The sequence below is a fragment of the Spinacia oleracea genome, chromosome 5, assembly GCF_020520425.1.
Source record: "Spinacia oleracea cultivar Varoflay chromosome 5, BTI_SOV_V1, whole genome shotgun sequence".
Classification (NCBI taxonomy): Eukaryota; Viridiplantae; Streptophyta; class Magnoliopsida; order Caryophyllales; family Amaranthaceae; genus Spinacia; species Spinacia oleracea.
Genome location: NC_079491.1, coordinates 118,677,843 through 118,695,634, shown reverse-complemented (window position 1 = coordinate 118,695,634; position 17,792 = coordinate 118,677,843). Strand labels below are relative to the sequence as shown.

General features: G+C 38.2%; 1 protein-coding gene and 1 long non-coding RNA gene across 2 annotated transcripts; one reads left to right on the top strand and one right to left on the bottom strand.

Moving 5' to 3' along the window:
• The first annotated feature begins 10,101 nt into the window (after nucleotides 1–10,101).
• Nucleotides 10,102–15,494, top strand: LOC130461813 (uncharacterized). The gene is made up of 7 exons (XM_056830039.1): nucleotides 10,102–10,851; nucleotides 10,935–11,179; nucleotides 11,293–11,307; nucleotides 11,568–11,780; nucleotides 11,863–11,955; nucleotides 14,810–14,911; nucleotides 15,039–15,494. Exons 1-7 carry the CDS (start codon nucleotides 10,284–10,286, stop codon nucleotides 15,492–15,494), a joined length of 1,692 nt encoding a protein of 563 aa, XP_056686017.1. The 5' UTR covers nucleotides 10,102–10,283.
• LOC130461060 (uncharacterized) lies at nucleotides 12,895–14,144 on the bottom strand. Its single transcript, XR_008921376.1, has 2 exons — nucleotides 14,009–14,144; nucleotides 12,895–13,166 (listed from the first exon to the last, which is right to left on the bottom strand). It is a non-coding gene; the product is annotated as an uncharacterized lncRNA (long non-coding RNA).
• Nucleotides 15,495–17,792: the final 2,298 nt, after the last annotated feature.

Here is a 17,792-nt window from a genome sequence, read left to right as displayed (position 1 = left end):
GTGCGGCACGAATGCAATGAGCAAGGGCGTAGTGCACGAGCGCAAGGCAGCAGCCCTGCCTTGTGTCGTGTGCCACGAGCAATGAACGGATGGGCATGGGCGAGGGGCGAGCCAAGGCAGTCGCGTGTGGGCAGCAAGCGAGCTGCGCCACAGCGCGCGCTGCCTCGCACAACAGCGCGCAACCTCGTGCGCAGCGAGCGCAAGCTCGCGTGCCACGAGCGCTGCGCACAGCATCACTCGCGCGCACAGCGCGCGACGTCGCCCGCCCAGCGAGCGATGTCGCGCACCAGCGAGCGATGGCTCGCGCGCGCGCAGCGAGCGATCTCGCGCGCCAGCGAGCGATGGCTCGCGCGCACCAGCGAGCGATGCAGCGCCCCAGCGAGCGATGGCTCGCGCGCACCAGCGAGCGATCTCGCGCACCAGCGAGCGCGGTAACGCGCGCGCGCTGCGAGCGATAGCTCGCGTGCGGTGGGCGCTGTGCGGAGGCTTGCGTATGGGACAGCAGCAGCTATGCAACGAGCGCATGGGCTGCGCGCACATGGCCAGCAATGGCTGTGTGCGTACGGCCCATGGGCGTGCAACGCGTAGGGTGTTTGCGTTACGATTAGATCGTTTTGAATGTTTAATTTGAAAATTTCAGTTCACGTAATTTTAATTGATTTTAAAATTAATAATTTGAATTAATTTCTTGGATTTTAATTTTGAATATTATAATTATAATAAATGGCATTTATTCTAATTATTTTACTAAAATTAAAATCATAAATTAATTTAAATGTGACTGAAATTAAAATTAAATTTTTGGATTCAATTATAAATTTATATGAGCTTTAAATTTTAATTAAATTTGTATGTTTCCGGTTAGACTAGAAATACAATTTTATGTTTAAAATTAGTAAAGCATATGAATTTATTGGTTTGAGTGGGAGTGCTTTTAGTCATAAACTCTTGATTAGGTCTACAAATCCTTAAGGTTAAAACAACTCGATTAGAATTAATAAGGACTGAATAATTGGTAGATTATTGGTGACCTTGATTAATTGCTGCAAATGTTTACGTGATGCATAATGTGTTTTACTAACCAGCTATGTGGGCCATTCATGATAATGAATGGGTGAATGGTATATATTGTATATGTACTGTTTTGCAGGTTATGAAGTGACTAGTATGGCCCAAATAGGATAGAAAATATGGTCTGCGTACCATTAATTTGAATGTAATTGGTCTAAAGCACCAAAGTTATTTTTCAATTCAAATATGGTCTGCGTACCATCAAATAGTTGTAATTAGTTATAACTTATCCTATTTGAAGAAAATGGTGCCTCCCACGGAGATTTTCAAGACGGACTTTGAAGTCAAAGCTTCAAGATGAAGTCGGGCCATACTAGATCACAAATATCTTATGCATGTTTTAAGTTATTTATTGCTTTAAATATGTCTTAAAATGCATGAGATCAAAAGCTTGATTATGTTGCATGATTAAGGATTTTAGTTCACTTAAAATCTAACCAACATAGTAAGAGCCTTAAGTTCCAAACTTAAAAATTGAGTTAAAAGGTGCCATGCCAAAATATACACTTGCTTGGATATCCTTTACATCAATCTAGTAATAGTTTTCGCTCAGCGAGGTGTTACTTATTGGTCCTAAAGGGGCAAGGTACACAAATAATTGTGAGTACATGTTAGTTTTGGTGAAACTCAACGATATAAGTAAGGAGTCCTTTTATGTCGTGGCAAATTCGATAGGTTTACCTAATAAGTTCTTAGACGTACCTATCAACCAAGAATAGTTTCTAGACTATTAGCAAAAGGCTTTTGCTTACCTAAGATGTTCTAGGATTAAGTCGACAAACTGTGCTTAGTTCTTCAATGATTTTAGGATCTTGGAATCATTTTATTCACACCTGCCGGAACACATAACTTGAATAAAATGCTTAATAAACATTGAATTATGCATGTATGCTAGAATTTAAGTTTATTAAGAGAAACTGTGAATGGTTATTTATTTGTTTATTCTTTTCAATTGTAGTTTTTAATATGGCAAACAACAATCAAAACATCATCATGGGTTCTGAGCTTATGGTCAAGCTGAACCTGACAAATTTTCTTGAATGGGAAGCTAAGCTAGTTGAAATAGTCAAACTCAATGGACTTGAGTATGTACTATCACATCCCATGCCAAGCTACTATGCCAGAGACATGACCCCTGAGAGATTTTACGCCTGGGATGCGGATCTCAAAAAGGTTATGAGTCTCATGCTGAACAATATCCCTGATGATTGGGCTAGAAGGTTTGTAGCCTATGAACCTTTTACGCTCATCAAGAATCTGAGGGATATCTGTCGTGGAAGTACGGAGGACAGGGACCTGAACGTCCATGAGTTGATTGAATCAATGTCTGGACTAAAGGTTAGTTCTCCCAACAGGTGTTATAGGATGGAGGTCCAAGAAACACATGTTCAGCTCCTTCGCACTAAACAGAGGGTAGGCGTCCCACTGAGGTTCCATGTGGATCTTATGTGTTCATATTTTGATCGCCTAAGTCTACTAGGAACACCAATAAGCGAAAGGATGGCAGTCTCTGTCTTGCTCAATTCACTACACAGTGGGTTTGGTCGCTTCAAGCAACAATACCTAAGTGAACCAAGAGAAGAAACAGTTGCAGAATTTATTCACCTTGTCAGAAAGGCTGAAATAGTACTGGACTGTGAAGCCAAGGATTTACTCAAGGCTAGAAAGAGACCATTCAAGAAAGGTGGAAAGTCCAAGGGCAATGCTAAATCAAAGCAGGACAAGTCCACATCAAGCTGTCTTTATTGTGATGGAATAGGCCATTACAAAAGAGAATGTCCAAAGCTAAAGGAAGATCAGAAGAACGGAACAGTCGTTCCATCTTCAGGTATTTTCGTTATAGACTGTATACTTGCTAATTCAACTTCTTGGGTATTAGATACAGGTTGTGGCTCACACTTATGTTCCAATCCACAGGGACTAAGAAGAAGTAGAAAGTTAAGCAAGGGAGAAGTCGACCTACGAGTGGGAAATGGAGCACGGATTGCTGCATTAGCTGTAGGAACTTACTATTTGTCGTTGCCCTCCGGGCTAGTTTTGGAACTGGAAGAATGTTTCCATGTTCCAAGTCTTACTAAAAACATCATTTCAGTTTCTTGCTTAGATGCTAAGGGATTTTCCTTTATAATAAAAGACAATAGTTGTTCGTTTTATTTTAAAGAGATGTTTTATGGATCTGCTAGATTAGTCAATGGACTTTATTTATTAGATCACGACAAACAAGTATATAACATAAATACCAAAAAGGCCAAAAAGGATGATTCAGATCTCACCTATCTGTGGCATTGTCGATTAGGCCATATAAACTTGAAACGCTTAGAAAGACTTCAAAGGGAAGGAATTCTAGAACCATTTGACTTAGAGGATTATGGTAAATGCGAATCATGTTTACTTGGCAAAATGACAAAGCAACCTTTCTCTAAAGTTGGAGAAAGAGCAAATGAACTATTGGGTTTAATCCATACAGATGTATGTGGACCAATGAGTACAAATGCTAGAGGTGGTTTCAGCTACTTTATCACTTTCACTGATGACTTCAGTAGGTATGGTTATGTCTACCTAATGAAGCATAAGTCTGAATCCTTTGACAAATTCAAGGAATTCCAGAGTGAAGTAGAGAATCAATTAGGCAAGAAGATCAAGGCACTGCGGTCTGATAGAGGCGGTGAATATCTGAGCTATGAATTTGATGACCATCTGAAAGAATGTGGAATTCTATCAGAATTGACTCCTCCTGGAACACCACAATGGAACGGTGTGTCAGAACGGAGGAACAGAACCTTGCTAGACATGGTCAGGTCAATGATGGGTCAGGCCGAACTTCCATTAGAATTTTGGGGACATGCACTAAATACAGCTGCACTCACTATAAATAGAGCTCCGTCTAAAGCTGTCGAAAAGACTCCATACGAATTATGGTTTGGAAAGCCTCCAAATGTGTCTTTTCTTAAGATTTGGGGATGTGAAGTATACGTCAAACGATTAATTTCAGACAAACTTCATCCAAAATCTGACAAATGTATCCTTGTGGGCTATCCAAAGGAAACAAAGGGGTATTACTTCTACAATACATCTGAGAACAAAGTGTTTGTTGCTCGAGATGGTGTCTTTTTGGAGAAAGATCACATTTCCAAAATGACAAGTGGGAGAAAAGTAGACCTCGAAGAAATTCGAGTCGAACAACAAACTCTAGAGAATGCTCAAGATGACATTCAGGATGAAACTCAGAGATCTTTAGAAGAATCTGGTGAGAATCATGGTCAATCTAGAAATGTTACCCCGCGTAGATCGCAAAGATATAGATCTCAACCGGAAAGGTACTTAGGTATTTTGACGAACGAGAGCTATGACGTTCTATTACTTGAAAGTGATGAACCTGCGACTTACAAGCAAGCTATGACGAGCCCTAGCTCCAAGCAGTGGCAAGAAGCCATGCAATCTGAATTAGACTCCATGTCTGAAAACCAAGTATGGGATTTGGTCGATTTGCCAGATGGCTACCAAGCCATTGGAAGCAAATGGGTTTTCAAACTGAAAAAGGACAAGGATGGGAAACTTGAAGTTTTCAAAGCTAGATTGGTTGCGAAAGGTTACAGGCAAGTCCACGGTGTGGATTACGATGAAACCTTTTCACCAGTTGCAATGCTAAAGTCTATTCGAATAATATTAGCAATCGCTGCATATTACGATTACGAAATATGGCAGATGGATGTCAAAACTGCTTTCTTAAACGGCGTTTTAACAGAAACTGTGTTTATGACACAGCCTGAAGGTTTTGAGGATCCAAAGAATGCTAAAAAGGTATGCAAGCTAAAGAAGTCAATCTACGGATTGAAGCAGGCATCCAGGAGCTGGAATATATGTTTTGATGAAGCAGTCAGTGACTTTGGTTTCATCAAGAACGCGGACGAATCTTGTGTATACAAGAAGGTCAGTGGGAGCAAAATTGCTTTCCTAGTATTATATGTCGACGACATATTGCTTATCGGAAATGACATTCCTATGTTGAACTCTGTCAAGATTTGGCTTGGGAAATGTTTTTCGATGAAGGATCTAGGAGAAGCACAGTACATATTGGGCGTCAAGATTTACAGAGATAGATCTAAAAAGATGATTGGACTTAGTCAAAGCACTTATATCAATAAGGTGCTTGATAGGTTCAAGATGGCGGACTCCAAGCGAGGCTACCTACCCATGTCTCATGGAATGACTCTAAGCAAGACTCAGTGCCCAAAAACACTTGATGAGCGTAGACGAATGAATGGGATTCCATATGCATCATTGATTGGTTCAATAATGTATGCTATGATATGTACACGCCCGGATGTTGCGTACGCACTCAGTGCTACGAGCAGATACCAGTCAGACCCAGGAGAGGCGCATTGGACTGCTGCCAAGAATATTCTGAAGTACCTGAAAAGGCACAAAGATGACTTCCTGGTCTATGGTGGAGATGATGAATTAATTGTTAAAGGCTATACGGACGCAAGTTTCCAAACCGACAAAGATGATTTCAGATCACAGTCTGGGTTTGTCTTCTGCCTCAACGGAGGAGCAGTAAGCTGGAAAAGTGCTAAGCAAAGCACCATTGCGGATTCTACAACTGAAGCGGAGTACATTGCTGCACATGAAGCAGCAAAGGAAGCTATATGGCTAAGGAAGTTCATAGGAGAACTTGGTGTAGTCCCCTCCATTAAAGGACCAATAGCCCTGTATTGTGATAATAACGGAGCTATTGCACAGGCAAAAGAGCCTAGACACCACCAGAGAGTCAAGCATGTACTTCGTAGATTTCACCTTCTACGAGAGTTCGTTGAAAGAAAAGAAGTCGAGATAAGCAAAATTGGAACTGATGACAACATATCAGATCCATTAACTAAACCTCTGCCGCAAGCGAAGCACAACTCGCACACTGCAGCTATGGGAATCAAGCATATTGGAGAATGGCTTTGATGTCTCTGTTTAATGTTTTAAAGTTTTAGAGTTTAAATCTTTGTAAAACATTATTGGTTAATCATTCACAATAAATGAAAGGAATTCATTTTTCCATTTAATTTGTGGTTTATTAAATGATGAGTCCCTTCAACTTGACGATATATTCAAGATAGACTGTCAGGACCAGTCCTGTGACTAAGAAATGTCTATCAAGTGAACTTGAATGTCAAAGGTTGAAAATGGTCCCTAGTCGGAGTTTTCTATAAAATTGGACGCATAGAAAACGTTAGACGATTAGAATGCAAGATGACTAGTAGTTCTGTTTCTTGAACTATGTGGACATGGCAATGTCATAATCATTTGCATAGATACTTACTTTGGGAAGACTAGTATCGGACAAGACCTATGAAACTTTACTGTAAGAGATGAAAGTCTGTCATAAGTAAATTTCATTAAATTATTAGACACTAAATCCTCAATACCTGAGTGATTTGAGATTACTTGTTTGAGAACTGGTTGCTTTGACGTTGACCAACCGTCGCACCGTAAAAGGAGGCTATAAAGGCAACGCTCAGGTAATCACCTATCAAACGAAGTCTAATCTCAAGATCGCAAGATTGGGATTGTCCTCCCATAAATCGGGATGAGATGCTTAAAAGTTGTACAAGGCCACTCGGAGAGCTAGAAACTGTGAAATGCATGGCCGTGCTCGGATGAATCATAGGCTATGATTATCTGTTTATTTGATCAGTTGAACTCTGAAACCGAGGAACACCTCTGGACATAATAAGGATGACAACTCTTACCTTATGTTCAAGAGCAAGCATCGAGCGACAAAGGAATTAGGAAATGCACACTTGTCCCTAAGGACAAGTGGGAGACTGAAGGAAATAATGCCCTTGGTCCAAGTATGCATTCTATGTTAAGTCTAATAAATGCGGTTCAGTATTAATTAACAAGTTAATAATTCAGTGAGATCAAGTGAGCTGAATGCCTAGCTAGAGGCCGCTTCAGTTCAAGTGGAATTAATGATATTAATCCACAGCTTACTCTTGACTGAACCCGTAGGGTCACACAAATAGTACGTAAACGGATCAAGTATTTAATGGCATTAAATACTCCATCTATGAATATTCGGAACCGACGGATCTTGGTTTCAGTGGGAGCTAAGATCGTCACAGGCAAGAAATGAATACTCCGGAAACGATGATATTGCCGGAAACGGAAATATGGATCGTATCGGAAATATGAATATTATCCAAGTCGTAGATGTTGCCGGAAACGGAAACATGGTACGTATCGGAAAATATTGTTGGAAATGGAAATATTACCAGAATCGGAAATATTGCCGGAAACGGAAATATTGTCAGAATCGGAAATATTACCGGAATCGGAAAATAATTCCGGAAACGGAAATATTAAATATTTGTTCGAAACGGAAATTAATTCCGGAATCGGAAATATTAAATATTGTTCGTATCGGAAATAGATTCCGGAAATGGAAATTTAATCGGAAGCGTATCGTACGAATTAGCATCGGACGAGGCCTGCCGGACGAAGGCCCAGCACGAAGCCAGGCCATCGCCCAGCAAAGCACGCACGCCACAGCCCAGCGTGCACAAGGCCGCGCATGCGTGGGCCGCGCTGCGTGGGCTGCTGCTCGCATGCGTGGGCAGCCCTTGTGGCTGCCGTGTGTGTGTGAGTTTGAGCTCATGCGAGATTCCTGAATCTGCAAGAGTCAGTGTATGATTAAATGACTATTCCTATTGGATAAATTGATTAAGTAGAATTCATGTAGAATTCTAATTCCAATTAATTCGCATCCTACTAGGATTACGATTCCTTTTCCATAACTCTATAAATAAAGGCCTAGGGGTCATAATTTATATACAAGTTTCAAAGTATTCAAAAGTGAGTTTTTTGAGAGAAAATTCAAACACCCATCTTGCCCCAAAAGTGCCGAATTTTCTGAGTACCTTAAGGGCGATTCTAGTTGGTCAATCTTAAGGCGGATCCGGACGTGCTGTGGACTTTCTACGGAGGGACGACACTTGGAGTCCTAAAAGACTTGTTCTTGTTCGGTTCGGGCGCAGCTAGGGAAGGCACGCAACAAAGAGTATGCATCTAAACTATGCTAAATGATTATGTGTAAATAATATGTTTCCTGGGTTAATGGTTGTTTCCGCATGATTTATGTAAATGTCATATGTATCATAACCTAACAATGCCTACTATGGAAAAGTGAAAGATATCTATGAATTAGATTATTACGGAGATTACAAAGTTGTATTGTTTCGTTGTGATTGGGTAGACATTCATAGGGGTGTAAAAGCATATCCAAATGGCGGAGTATGTGTCAATTTCTCTAAATTGATGCATTCTGGACGATTGTTGCAAGATGATCCATTTGTATTCTCATCTCAAGCAAAACAAGTTTTTTACATAGAAGATGAGATACAAAAGGGATGGTTGCATGTTGTTAAGAACAAGCCTAGAGATGTGTTTGATTTAGGGGATTCTTTACCAGTAGAGGAAGAGGGTGGGACCAATTGATCATGCTTATTTTTTATTGTTTTGCTCTGGATTTGTATTTGTTCATGACGTTGTGAGTCATATTGTTTAATCTGGTTGAATAATGAGTTATATACTTAATCTATACTCACTTATTTTATTGTCTACTAATGTCCAAGTACCCTACTACTAGTTTCTTTGATGGTGATACAGATATTTTTATACCGTTATTCCGTGAAAAGGGGGCAATTTATCTTTATTTTTTGTGATTTCCCCCTTTTGTATTTGATTTGGTTCATTGTTGTTGCAGTGTTGTTGTTGCTTTTCTTCCCTTTTTTGTTGCGCCTGTGGTACACAAGAAAATGTGTGTCAGGGGTGGGTTGGTCCATTATAACTAAACAATAAGGTTTATTGGGAAAAGATTGATTCTTGTTTGTATGCATCTGTCTTGGTTCTGAAAGTTTTACCCCCCTTTGACAAAGCGTATCTGTCAGAGTTGCCAAAATATCATGCCTGGCTATCTAAGGAGAACCACACAGACAAACCGGTTTGAATCTGTAAGATTAGTGAAATGCTGTGAGTTAATCATGAAATGACTCCAATGTAAAATATTGCTAAAAACAATTCACTAGATTTCATTGTTTATAACAGTAAACATCACTCCAGTAGTTTCCAATATTACACAAGTATCAACACGTTACCTCTTTACTTCTTCATTTATGTTTCTGTCTGTTTCGAGTTCTGCAATTTAGGCTTGATTCTCCCTTAGATGTTTGTGTTCTGCATTCATGTTAACAATTAACAATGTGCATCCACCTCTTCAAAGCTGCCATTTACTACTATACTAAGCTGCTGGATCACCCATTGGATCCTCTTTCTATGTCTTTTGACTTTGAGAATCATATGTGACCACCGACTTTATATAATTATAGCTAGCTTTTTTCAAGCTTCTCTAAGCTCATTTGTATTGTAATATTGATCCTTTTATCGCCTGTTTTCTCTCCTATGGAATGTATAACTCTCTTGATAATCATTTTCTTAAAACTACAGGCTCAGGATATTACTGATTTAGGCTCTCTGAATCAAGCAGCAAAGATCTTTATTCTAGGTATGGTTCCCCTCCTTTCTTTTCAAAACAGAATGGGGAATAACTAATAAGGTAGCCAAATCATTTTGTTAATACATGTCAGACATGCAACTGTTGCTTGATGTTGTTTTGCTGGTTCACAGCTTCCTGATTTGTTTGATGACTTGTTTTAGATTGTTCTTTAGCTTTTTCCTGGTGCCATGATAATATAAAAATTGAGAGTTTTCACTGTAGTCTGAATCTCAGAAAAGGAGGGTGTAGCAGGTTCATCTTGCCCTTTCCCTCATAACTGTAGAGCAAAAGTGTAGTAAATGAGTGTAGGCCAACTAAAATATTGCTTATAACTTCAGTCTAAACTACACCCAAAAAAAAGGAAGTGTGCCAGCTATGAGATCATCTCTTTGATCCATCAGAACTGAAAAAATTGTTTTTTGGCAACTGACAATAAGCTAGCTAGCAGATTTCTCAACCAAAACAGTTAAAATCATAGCCACAACTGAAGGCATTATCAAAACCATCCTTTACCCAGACAAAACCATCCTCTAACCCATTACAACAACCAATTCCGCCCACTCTTACAGGAACAACACAAAGTAGATGGTATAAAGGACCTACGTTTCCCAATCTGACTGAAATTGCAACACAAAAAGCGTCAACACCGAATCCACACCAGCCTACTATGCAGCCTGTGTTGCAGCCTTTCAAAGCTACCTTGCAGCCTTCTTTGCAGCCTTTAAAAGCTTCCCAACAGCCTCAAACAGCTACCAATCAGCCTCAAAAAGCTACCCATCAGCTTCACAAAGCTACACAACAGCCTCAAAAAGCTACACAACAGCCGGTATCTTCTTTTACAAGTGTCAAACCACATTTAGAGAAAAGAGCATTTGTTGCACCTTTGGGAGCAACAAAACATGTGATGTCACAATCTCCTACACCACCAGACACCATGGCAATGAAAAAGAGAACCGGGAAGCAAGAAGGTCAGTTGCCTCCAACATACATGCATGTGAGTGAGAATGCATTTCAACCTCTGCGATCTCCTCCATCCAATCAGGTTGAGAGTGAAGTTATGCCAAACTACAACTGGGACGAATTTGAAGAATCGGCTTCTGAGAGTGAAAATGAATTTGATCAAGGAGAAGGAAGTGATACTGCTGTGAAGAAAGCAACACTTCGACATCGAATCATTATTCCAAATTGGCCAGAATCGAGGGAGTTTGATGAGAAGGTGGAGGCTATAGCTATAGGTAAACATGTCTCTACATCAAATATGCAAACTGTAAATTATCGATCTTGGTGATTTTTTAGTCTGATTTAGCTCCTGTGACAGATGCTGATGGAATACGACATCTGGTAAAGGGACCAGTTCTGCCTCGAGACGTTTGGCATGATGCAAAGGGGTTCAGATACATTGTCAAGCTCAATGAATTCAACCAACCTATTCGAAAAGGTGGGAAGATCCTTGTGAGATTCCTTGGAGATATTGCAAAAAATGATTCACTTTGTCCAGTGGGAGTCCCAAGTTGGCGTGCTGTAAACAATCAGTTAAAAACTAATGTTGTTACAATGATTCGAGTATGTGGATTTATTGTTCTTAACACTTATGTTAATTGTAGTTTTATTTTAGCTTGGTTAACTGTGTAATTAGCTTTAAATTTATTCTGTTTCCATCTGTGTTCATCAATCAGTTGCCCGTTTTTCAGGTTTTTATTTGGTCATGGGGGTTCCGACCCCGGGTTAAGTTTCTGCAGAATCACTAAGTTCACCTAGCTAGTTCTGATCAGATCAGTGCTGATCAGATCAGACAGATCAGTCTGATCTGATCTGATCAGAACTAGCTAGGCAAATTATTTTGTTAACATTAGTTTGCACCATAATCATCCATGCTTGAGTATTGAATTTCTCTTTCTACTTTATTGTTTACTAATGTGGCGTAACTTAATTTTTCCTTTTTTTTTTGAAGAAACATTTTGTGTTACCTGATGGACCTCTAGTTAACAAGGCACTAGTGATGCATATTGACAAACCATGGAACAATCATCGATACAAATTGAAGAGGGATTTTTTCGATCCAGTGAATAAATCTCGAGAAGAGAACTATGCCAACGTGCCTGATGGAGTGTCCACTAGGAGTTGGACGGAATTGGTAGATTATTGGCTTTTACCAGAGGCCATGGTTTGTGACCCCAAAATATCCTAAATTTAGTAAGTTTTATTTGTTTCACCTATATATGCTAACATTGGTTTCATGAAACTAGGAAAAATCTGAAATGGGAAAAAATGCTCGAGCTTTACAAGGCAATAAGCACAACAGTGGTGCTACAAGCTTTGCTAATCGAAGAGTTGATATGGTATGCTTTTCAACCTAGCTATTTGGTTTGTAGCATTTCAATTGCTATAGGTGCTAAGTCTAAAATTCATAAACAAATAAGAGTGATATAAAAGTCTAAAATTCATAAACAAATAAGAGTAATATTTACTCGTATATGCATATCTAATCTCACACATAAGGACATTCTTTAGTTTTCTAATGTTAAAGTAGAGAAATGTAGAAAAGTTGGCTATGCGGGCAAATGGAATTGAAAGCAGCAGCTGGGAAAATCTTCCTACTTTCCGTTTCTGTTATAAACCATGTTGCAGAAGTATACATTATGTGACTCTTCAAACGTTTTGGAGATAGTTGTCCTAGATTCTCATGAACTTAGAGCTTTTAGGATCAGGAAACGGGGTTACCTGACACTATTACTGTCAAATAGAGTCAACTTTTAACAGGAACTAAGAAGTATGATTCTGGAGGGTGGTCTGGGGATGGGAGCGGGTGTGCGTGGCTACTCCAAGTTTAAAGTAGAAAAAATCAGAAAGCAGAGGCAATGAAGTCCATCTGCAGTGCATGAAGCTGCAAAAACTATTCAATTTAAACAACAAAGGCAGTATTTCATTCTATTACATTATCCCCATAAACTTCAGGCGATAAAAAATTGTTCACAAAGTTCTAACTAAAAGTCAATAACAAAGAATAAAAATTATGCATAATTAAGCATAACTAATCATTATTCGATCTGCATTTTTACAACAAAAACCCTGCAATGATAATCAATTAATTGTGAACGAAACATGTTTAGCTGTTAGTCTGTAGGTGTAGCCTGTAAATTACATTGTTGGTCTTAGTGAGAACAGATCAAGTAAGTAGCTGTTAACAGATAAATTGTTATGGAGATCTATGTTTGAGATAGGCCAGCAATTAATGGTTCTTGCATTTGCTCTGAACACACTAAAATGCAAATTCACAATGAAATGACAAAGAGTTGATTCTGCTACGTATCCAATAACATATTCTGGTATTACACAAATGGAAGAAAAGTCATATACAGAGTAGTCATATATTCTGGGATTAGTTATCTTTATCTACTTTCTTGAAATCCAGGAAGCAACAATGGAGTTAGGGCAACTGTAGGCAGAAACTTTATCGGAGATGCGGCCTTGTGAGCTGCATATGCAAATGAAAATGTCCCAACTTTCTCACTTGTTTCAGTTGATGATATTCCCAGCTATTGAAGTAAGGCTGAGACATCAAAACCAGCATTAATAAGAGCATAGCATAATGTAAATAAAATTAGAGATGATGTGAAGTGCGGCCTTGTGAGATGCAAATGTTGCAAATCAACACCATTATTATTTCTAATTTGAGATTAATCAAGCACAACAGCCTAAACATGACTAATTCAAGAGTAAATCAATTACACAAATTCAAACCTATCCAATCAACAAACAACCAACAACATTCCTTTCTCTATTAACATTTCAACCAAAATAACAAAGCTTCACCTCACCACCACCAGTCCACCATATAATTTATTCCCGAAATAATGTCTTTGATCCTTTAAAATGAGTTTTTGATAATTGGTCAAGCCATTCAGCACTAAAACTCACTAATTTAGCTAAATTCTAGCTGACATCAAAAGTTAACAACCAACTAACTAATATGGTTCTTTCCTAAACATCTCACTCGAAACCAATTAAGTATTCATTCAGCAAACCATATATGTTCCAGGAAATTCTAATCCCCTTCATGATGACATACATTGTTCTAGAACTTTTGATAATTGATCAAGCCATTCAGCACTAAAACTCACTAATTTAGCTAAATTCTAGCTGACATAAAAAGTTAACAACCAACTAATCCGGTTCTTTCCCAAACATCTGACTCGAAACCAATAAAGTATTCATTCAGGAAACCATATATGTTCCAGGAAATTCTAATCCCCTTCATGATGACAATACATTATTCTAGAACTGAAAACCAACAGGAAATCCAAGCTCGCTAAAGGATATACAGAAGCCAAAATCAATAAACACCACAATAACAGAATAAAACGTATGTAAACGGCTGCAAGAATAACATACCATACAGAGAACATCCATGACACTCTTGGCCACCACTTTCAGGCAACAGCTTGACCCTAAACTTCTGAACTCCACTCTTAGCATCGGTATTCGACTCTGCCTTCGGCGCTGCCCTCACAACCTTCAAAGAGTTAGGCTTTTCTTTCTCCTTCTCCTTCTTATGAGGGGAAATCGGAACCCTATGGTGCCCGTGGGACAACGTCGAAGTCGTCCAATTGGTCTGGGTTTTCATTTTATTTACTCACTTAGTAGTCAAATTATCTGTCAATGTTTACATTATCAGATTATAAGAATCGATAGATTATCTGTTAGTCCTCTGTCAAAAGCATAGAGGCCAGCTGGGATCATGGGATTCATCAATGTCCATATTGATTTTAATTATTGGATCATGTAAGATAAACTAAAAACAATGCAACGAAAATGTACCTGCAAACAAGTTTGCAAAAACTTATTTACCTAATATCTTAATAACTAGAACTAATATTTGCCACTTGTTACAGAAACAAAACAAACTGAATACAGGTATAAAGCAACTATTGGCTGATATTTCTTCTGTTTATTATCTTCCCTGCATCTACAAGGAAACGTACTCCTGAATTCCCCTTAGCCCGACACAATTAGCAGAGAGCTTGCTGATGTCACTGCCTCTGTTGCCGACTCTGACACCCCTTGCAAAGTGGCAATGCACCCAGCAACCCTACTACGGGGATAACAACTCAAAGTGTTAAACAAATATAGTGATAGTCGGTTTAAGAACTTCAAAATTTCAGTTTTCAATTTATTTTTTTCCTGAAATTGCAGAAAGAGAAGAAAGGAGTGTTTAGCGAATTGGCATTTTTCAAATCAGTTTACGCCAAAGAAGATGGAAGCTTTAAAGAGGGCACACTTCCTCATCAATTTGTGGTATCATTGCATTGAGCTAATTCTATAAATCAATCTTGTCTCTTGAAGTCTATTTATTTTTTTCTTTGCTTGTACATAGTATTCTTGGTTAATAGATTTTGAGTGATCTTTTCATATTATATAACAGGAGGATGCCAACAAAAAGGTCCAAGAAAATCTTGCGAGTTCCTCTTCTTCAAAGCCCGTAATTGAAATTGAGAATGCAGTCTTTAATGAGCTCATGTATAAAGGTGAAGTACCTAAACGTCCTCTGAATTATGGATTTGGAGTGAAGCAAAGCGACATCTTTGGAGTGGAAGGTTTGCTGAGGAAAGAAGGGTCAAGCTATGTTAACAACAATGCTATGGAAGTGGAGAACATGAAAGGTGAAATATCAGTTGTCAAGAAGCAAAATGAGGACCTTGCGCAACAAAATCAAGTTCTGAACACCAAGTTTGAAGAAACAACACAATCATTTAAAATGATTGCTTCTTTTTTGGGACAATTTTTGAAGGAAGTACGCAAAGGGAATGTTTCATCGAACCTTTTAGATGGTGCGGAATCAGCAATAAATATGGTTAGTTATTTCTGGAAATTATTCTGATTGAGCATCATGTATCATTACCTGAAATGTGGCATATCTAATTTACATATTAAAATGCTTTTTGTAGATTACTGATGATTCTGGTGGCAATGGTGACAACCAGACCGAGAAATGAGACTTTGACACTATTGCCAAATGCAAGGTAATTTCATAAGGAATTAATTAACTGCATTTCATGCTTTATAGATAAACTTATAGCTGAAACAAGCTTTATAGTTGTCGATTACTTATGGATGATGGTGAGATTAGAAGGTAGATGCTTAGATTTAGTATTATCATAATAAGGTATTATGTTGATATTAGCTGAAACTTTGAGAATTATCTTTAGGCTGGTAGGATATGACGATATGCACACTAATCGATCCTAGATTCTAGCTCAAAACTCCGCGATGTAATCCATGACCATTACCTTCTCATCAGCAGGTGAAAATATAAGCTTGAACAGAACTGGTTTGAACAGACTGATCATAACATAACTGATCTAAACAAAACTGGTCAGAACATAACTGATCTAAACAGAACTGGTCAGAAAAGAACTAACTGATCAGAACAGAACTGATCTAAACAAAACTGGTTAGAACAGAACTGATCTTATAAAAAATAATCAGAACTGGTCAGATCAGTTCTGTTCTGACTAAGTAAAAGCGAGTAGATTGCTACTGCTGCTGCTACTATTGCTATTGCTCCCTTGGTCTGATTTTTCCTTATTCTGAAGTCCGAACCCTCTTAAATTGTGATTGTGTGTGCATGGCTAGCTGGTTCAAATATCTTGTATGCTGCATGTTTCCTGTGCTTTGGGATGTAGTTTAAGTTTCTGGACTCACGGTTTTCTGGGAGGAGTTTGTGTTGTACTGCTGAGTATGTTGGGCTGGTTTCATTTCGCGAATAATGTTATTTCCAATTGAGGTAGGTCATTGTATTTTCATTTGCGAATATTGATGTGACTTATGTTTAGAAACAATTTCACATACTGCATTAGAGATACTAATAGCATACTGCAGTTGTTTTTAAGAGAATGATACATAACTACAGCTAGTCTGCTAGTATTTTTTATGGTGATTCATCATTCTAAGGTGATATAGCTCGATAGTCTTTTTTTTGGCAACCATCTCAGCTAGTGTGCCATGAAACTCAGCTAGTCTGCCATGACTGTGGTAGGCCAAGAATTCTGCTGTCTTGTGGTAGGCCAAGCTTGCAGATGTCTTCTAGTCCACTGTTGTGACATGTAGGCCAAGCTTGTAGATGTCTTCTAGTCCATTGATGTCTTACATTTGTAGTTGGATGCATAACTTGATAATAGCTCCTGAACATGTGTAAGTAAATTATCAATCATTAGCCACAAGCTCACATGCCACAGCTTTCCAAGACTGATCAATAATTAGTCACATTATCTAATTGTATTTTAGAATTAAGAAGCAGAGGAAAATGTGGCCAGTTGCAGCAAGCAAGAATCTGTTGCAATATATCAGCACCCAACCAGTAGACTACTGATTATTAGATTATGATTAGTACTTTAGTAGTGACTGAATTGAGTAGTAATTGAATTGTTATTGAGGTGTTGTTTAGGGATTCATGAGATTGGTAGTCCGTAGTTGCTTACTTCTATGTGCTTGTAGCTTAGAGTGGTTACTGGTTTGAGCTGCTGATTTTATTATCAGGATTTCTTCCAAATCCAGAACTTGAGACTTCTGTTCTATCTGTGTGGTATTGTTAATTATCGTTCTGTGTTCTCTATCAACTGATTAAAATGTGATTCTTTGTTACCTTTCTTTATGGAATTATTACTAAGGTAAACAACTAATCATGATTCTTTAACATTGTTCTTGACCTTGTTGTTAATTTTCCCTTGATTTTATGGAATGTTCATCATACTCAATTCATATATATTTGACATAAATTTTCTTTGCAGATTATTGATGATTCAAGTGGTAATAGTAAATGTAGATCAAGAGATGAACAAGTTATCTTGAAGCTAAGCTAGCATAAGGATAGGTTTACTTGTTCGTAACCTTGTTTTTATTTAGTTTTGGACTATCTTGTAGAAAAAATGATAATGCTAGTTAGAAAGTTATTTTTGTTTTAAAACTATCGCTTTTATTTCAGTTTGACTAGACTCTGCGAATTAATTTAATGTATAGATGATTTTTATCACTTTTTCTAAATTAACTACTTAAGTATATATATGAATCATAGCATGATGTTGCTATATATATGTTGCTTTAAGATAGTACGTGTACGTACGTAGTAAGTTAATATTTGTATTTGATTATGATTTATTATCTATGGTCGATATATTTT

Coding starts and splice junctions, on each gene's coding strand:
- LOC130461813 (XM_056830039.1), top strand. CDS start 10,284: ATGCAGCCTGTGTTGCAGCCTTTCAAAGCTACCTTGCAGCCTTCTTTG. Junction 11,781..11,862: donor GGCTTTTACCAGAGGCCATG/GTTTGTGACCCC, acceptor TCATGAAACTAG/GAAAAATCTGAAATGGGAAA. Junction 14,912..15,038: donor CACTTCCTCATCAATTTGTG/GTATCATTGCAT, acceptor ATTATATAACAG/GAGGATGCCAACAAAAAGGT.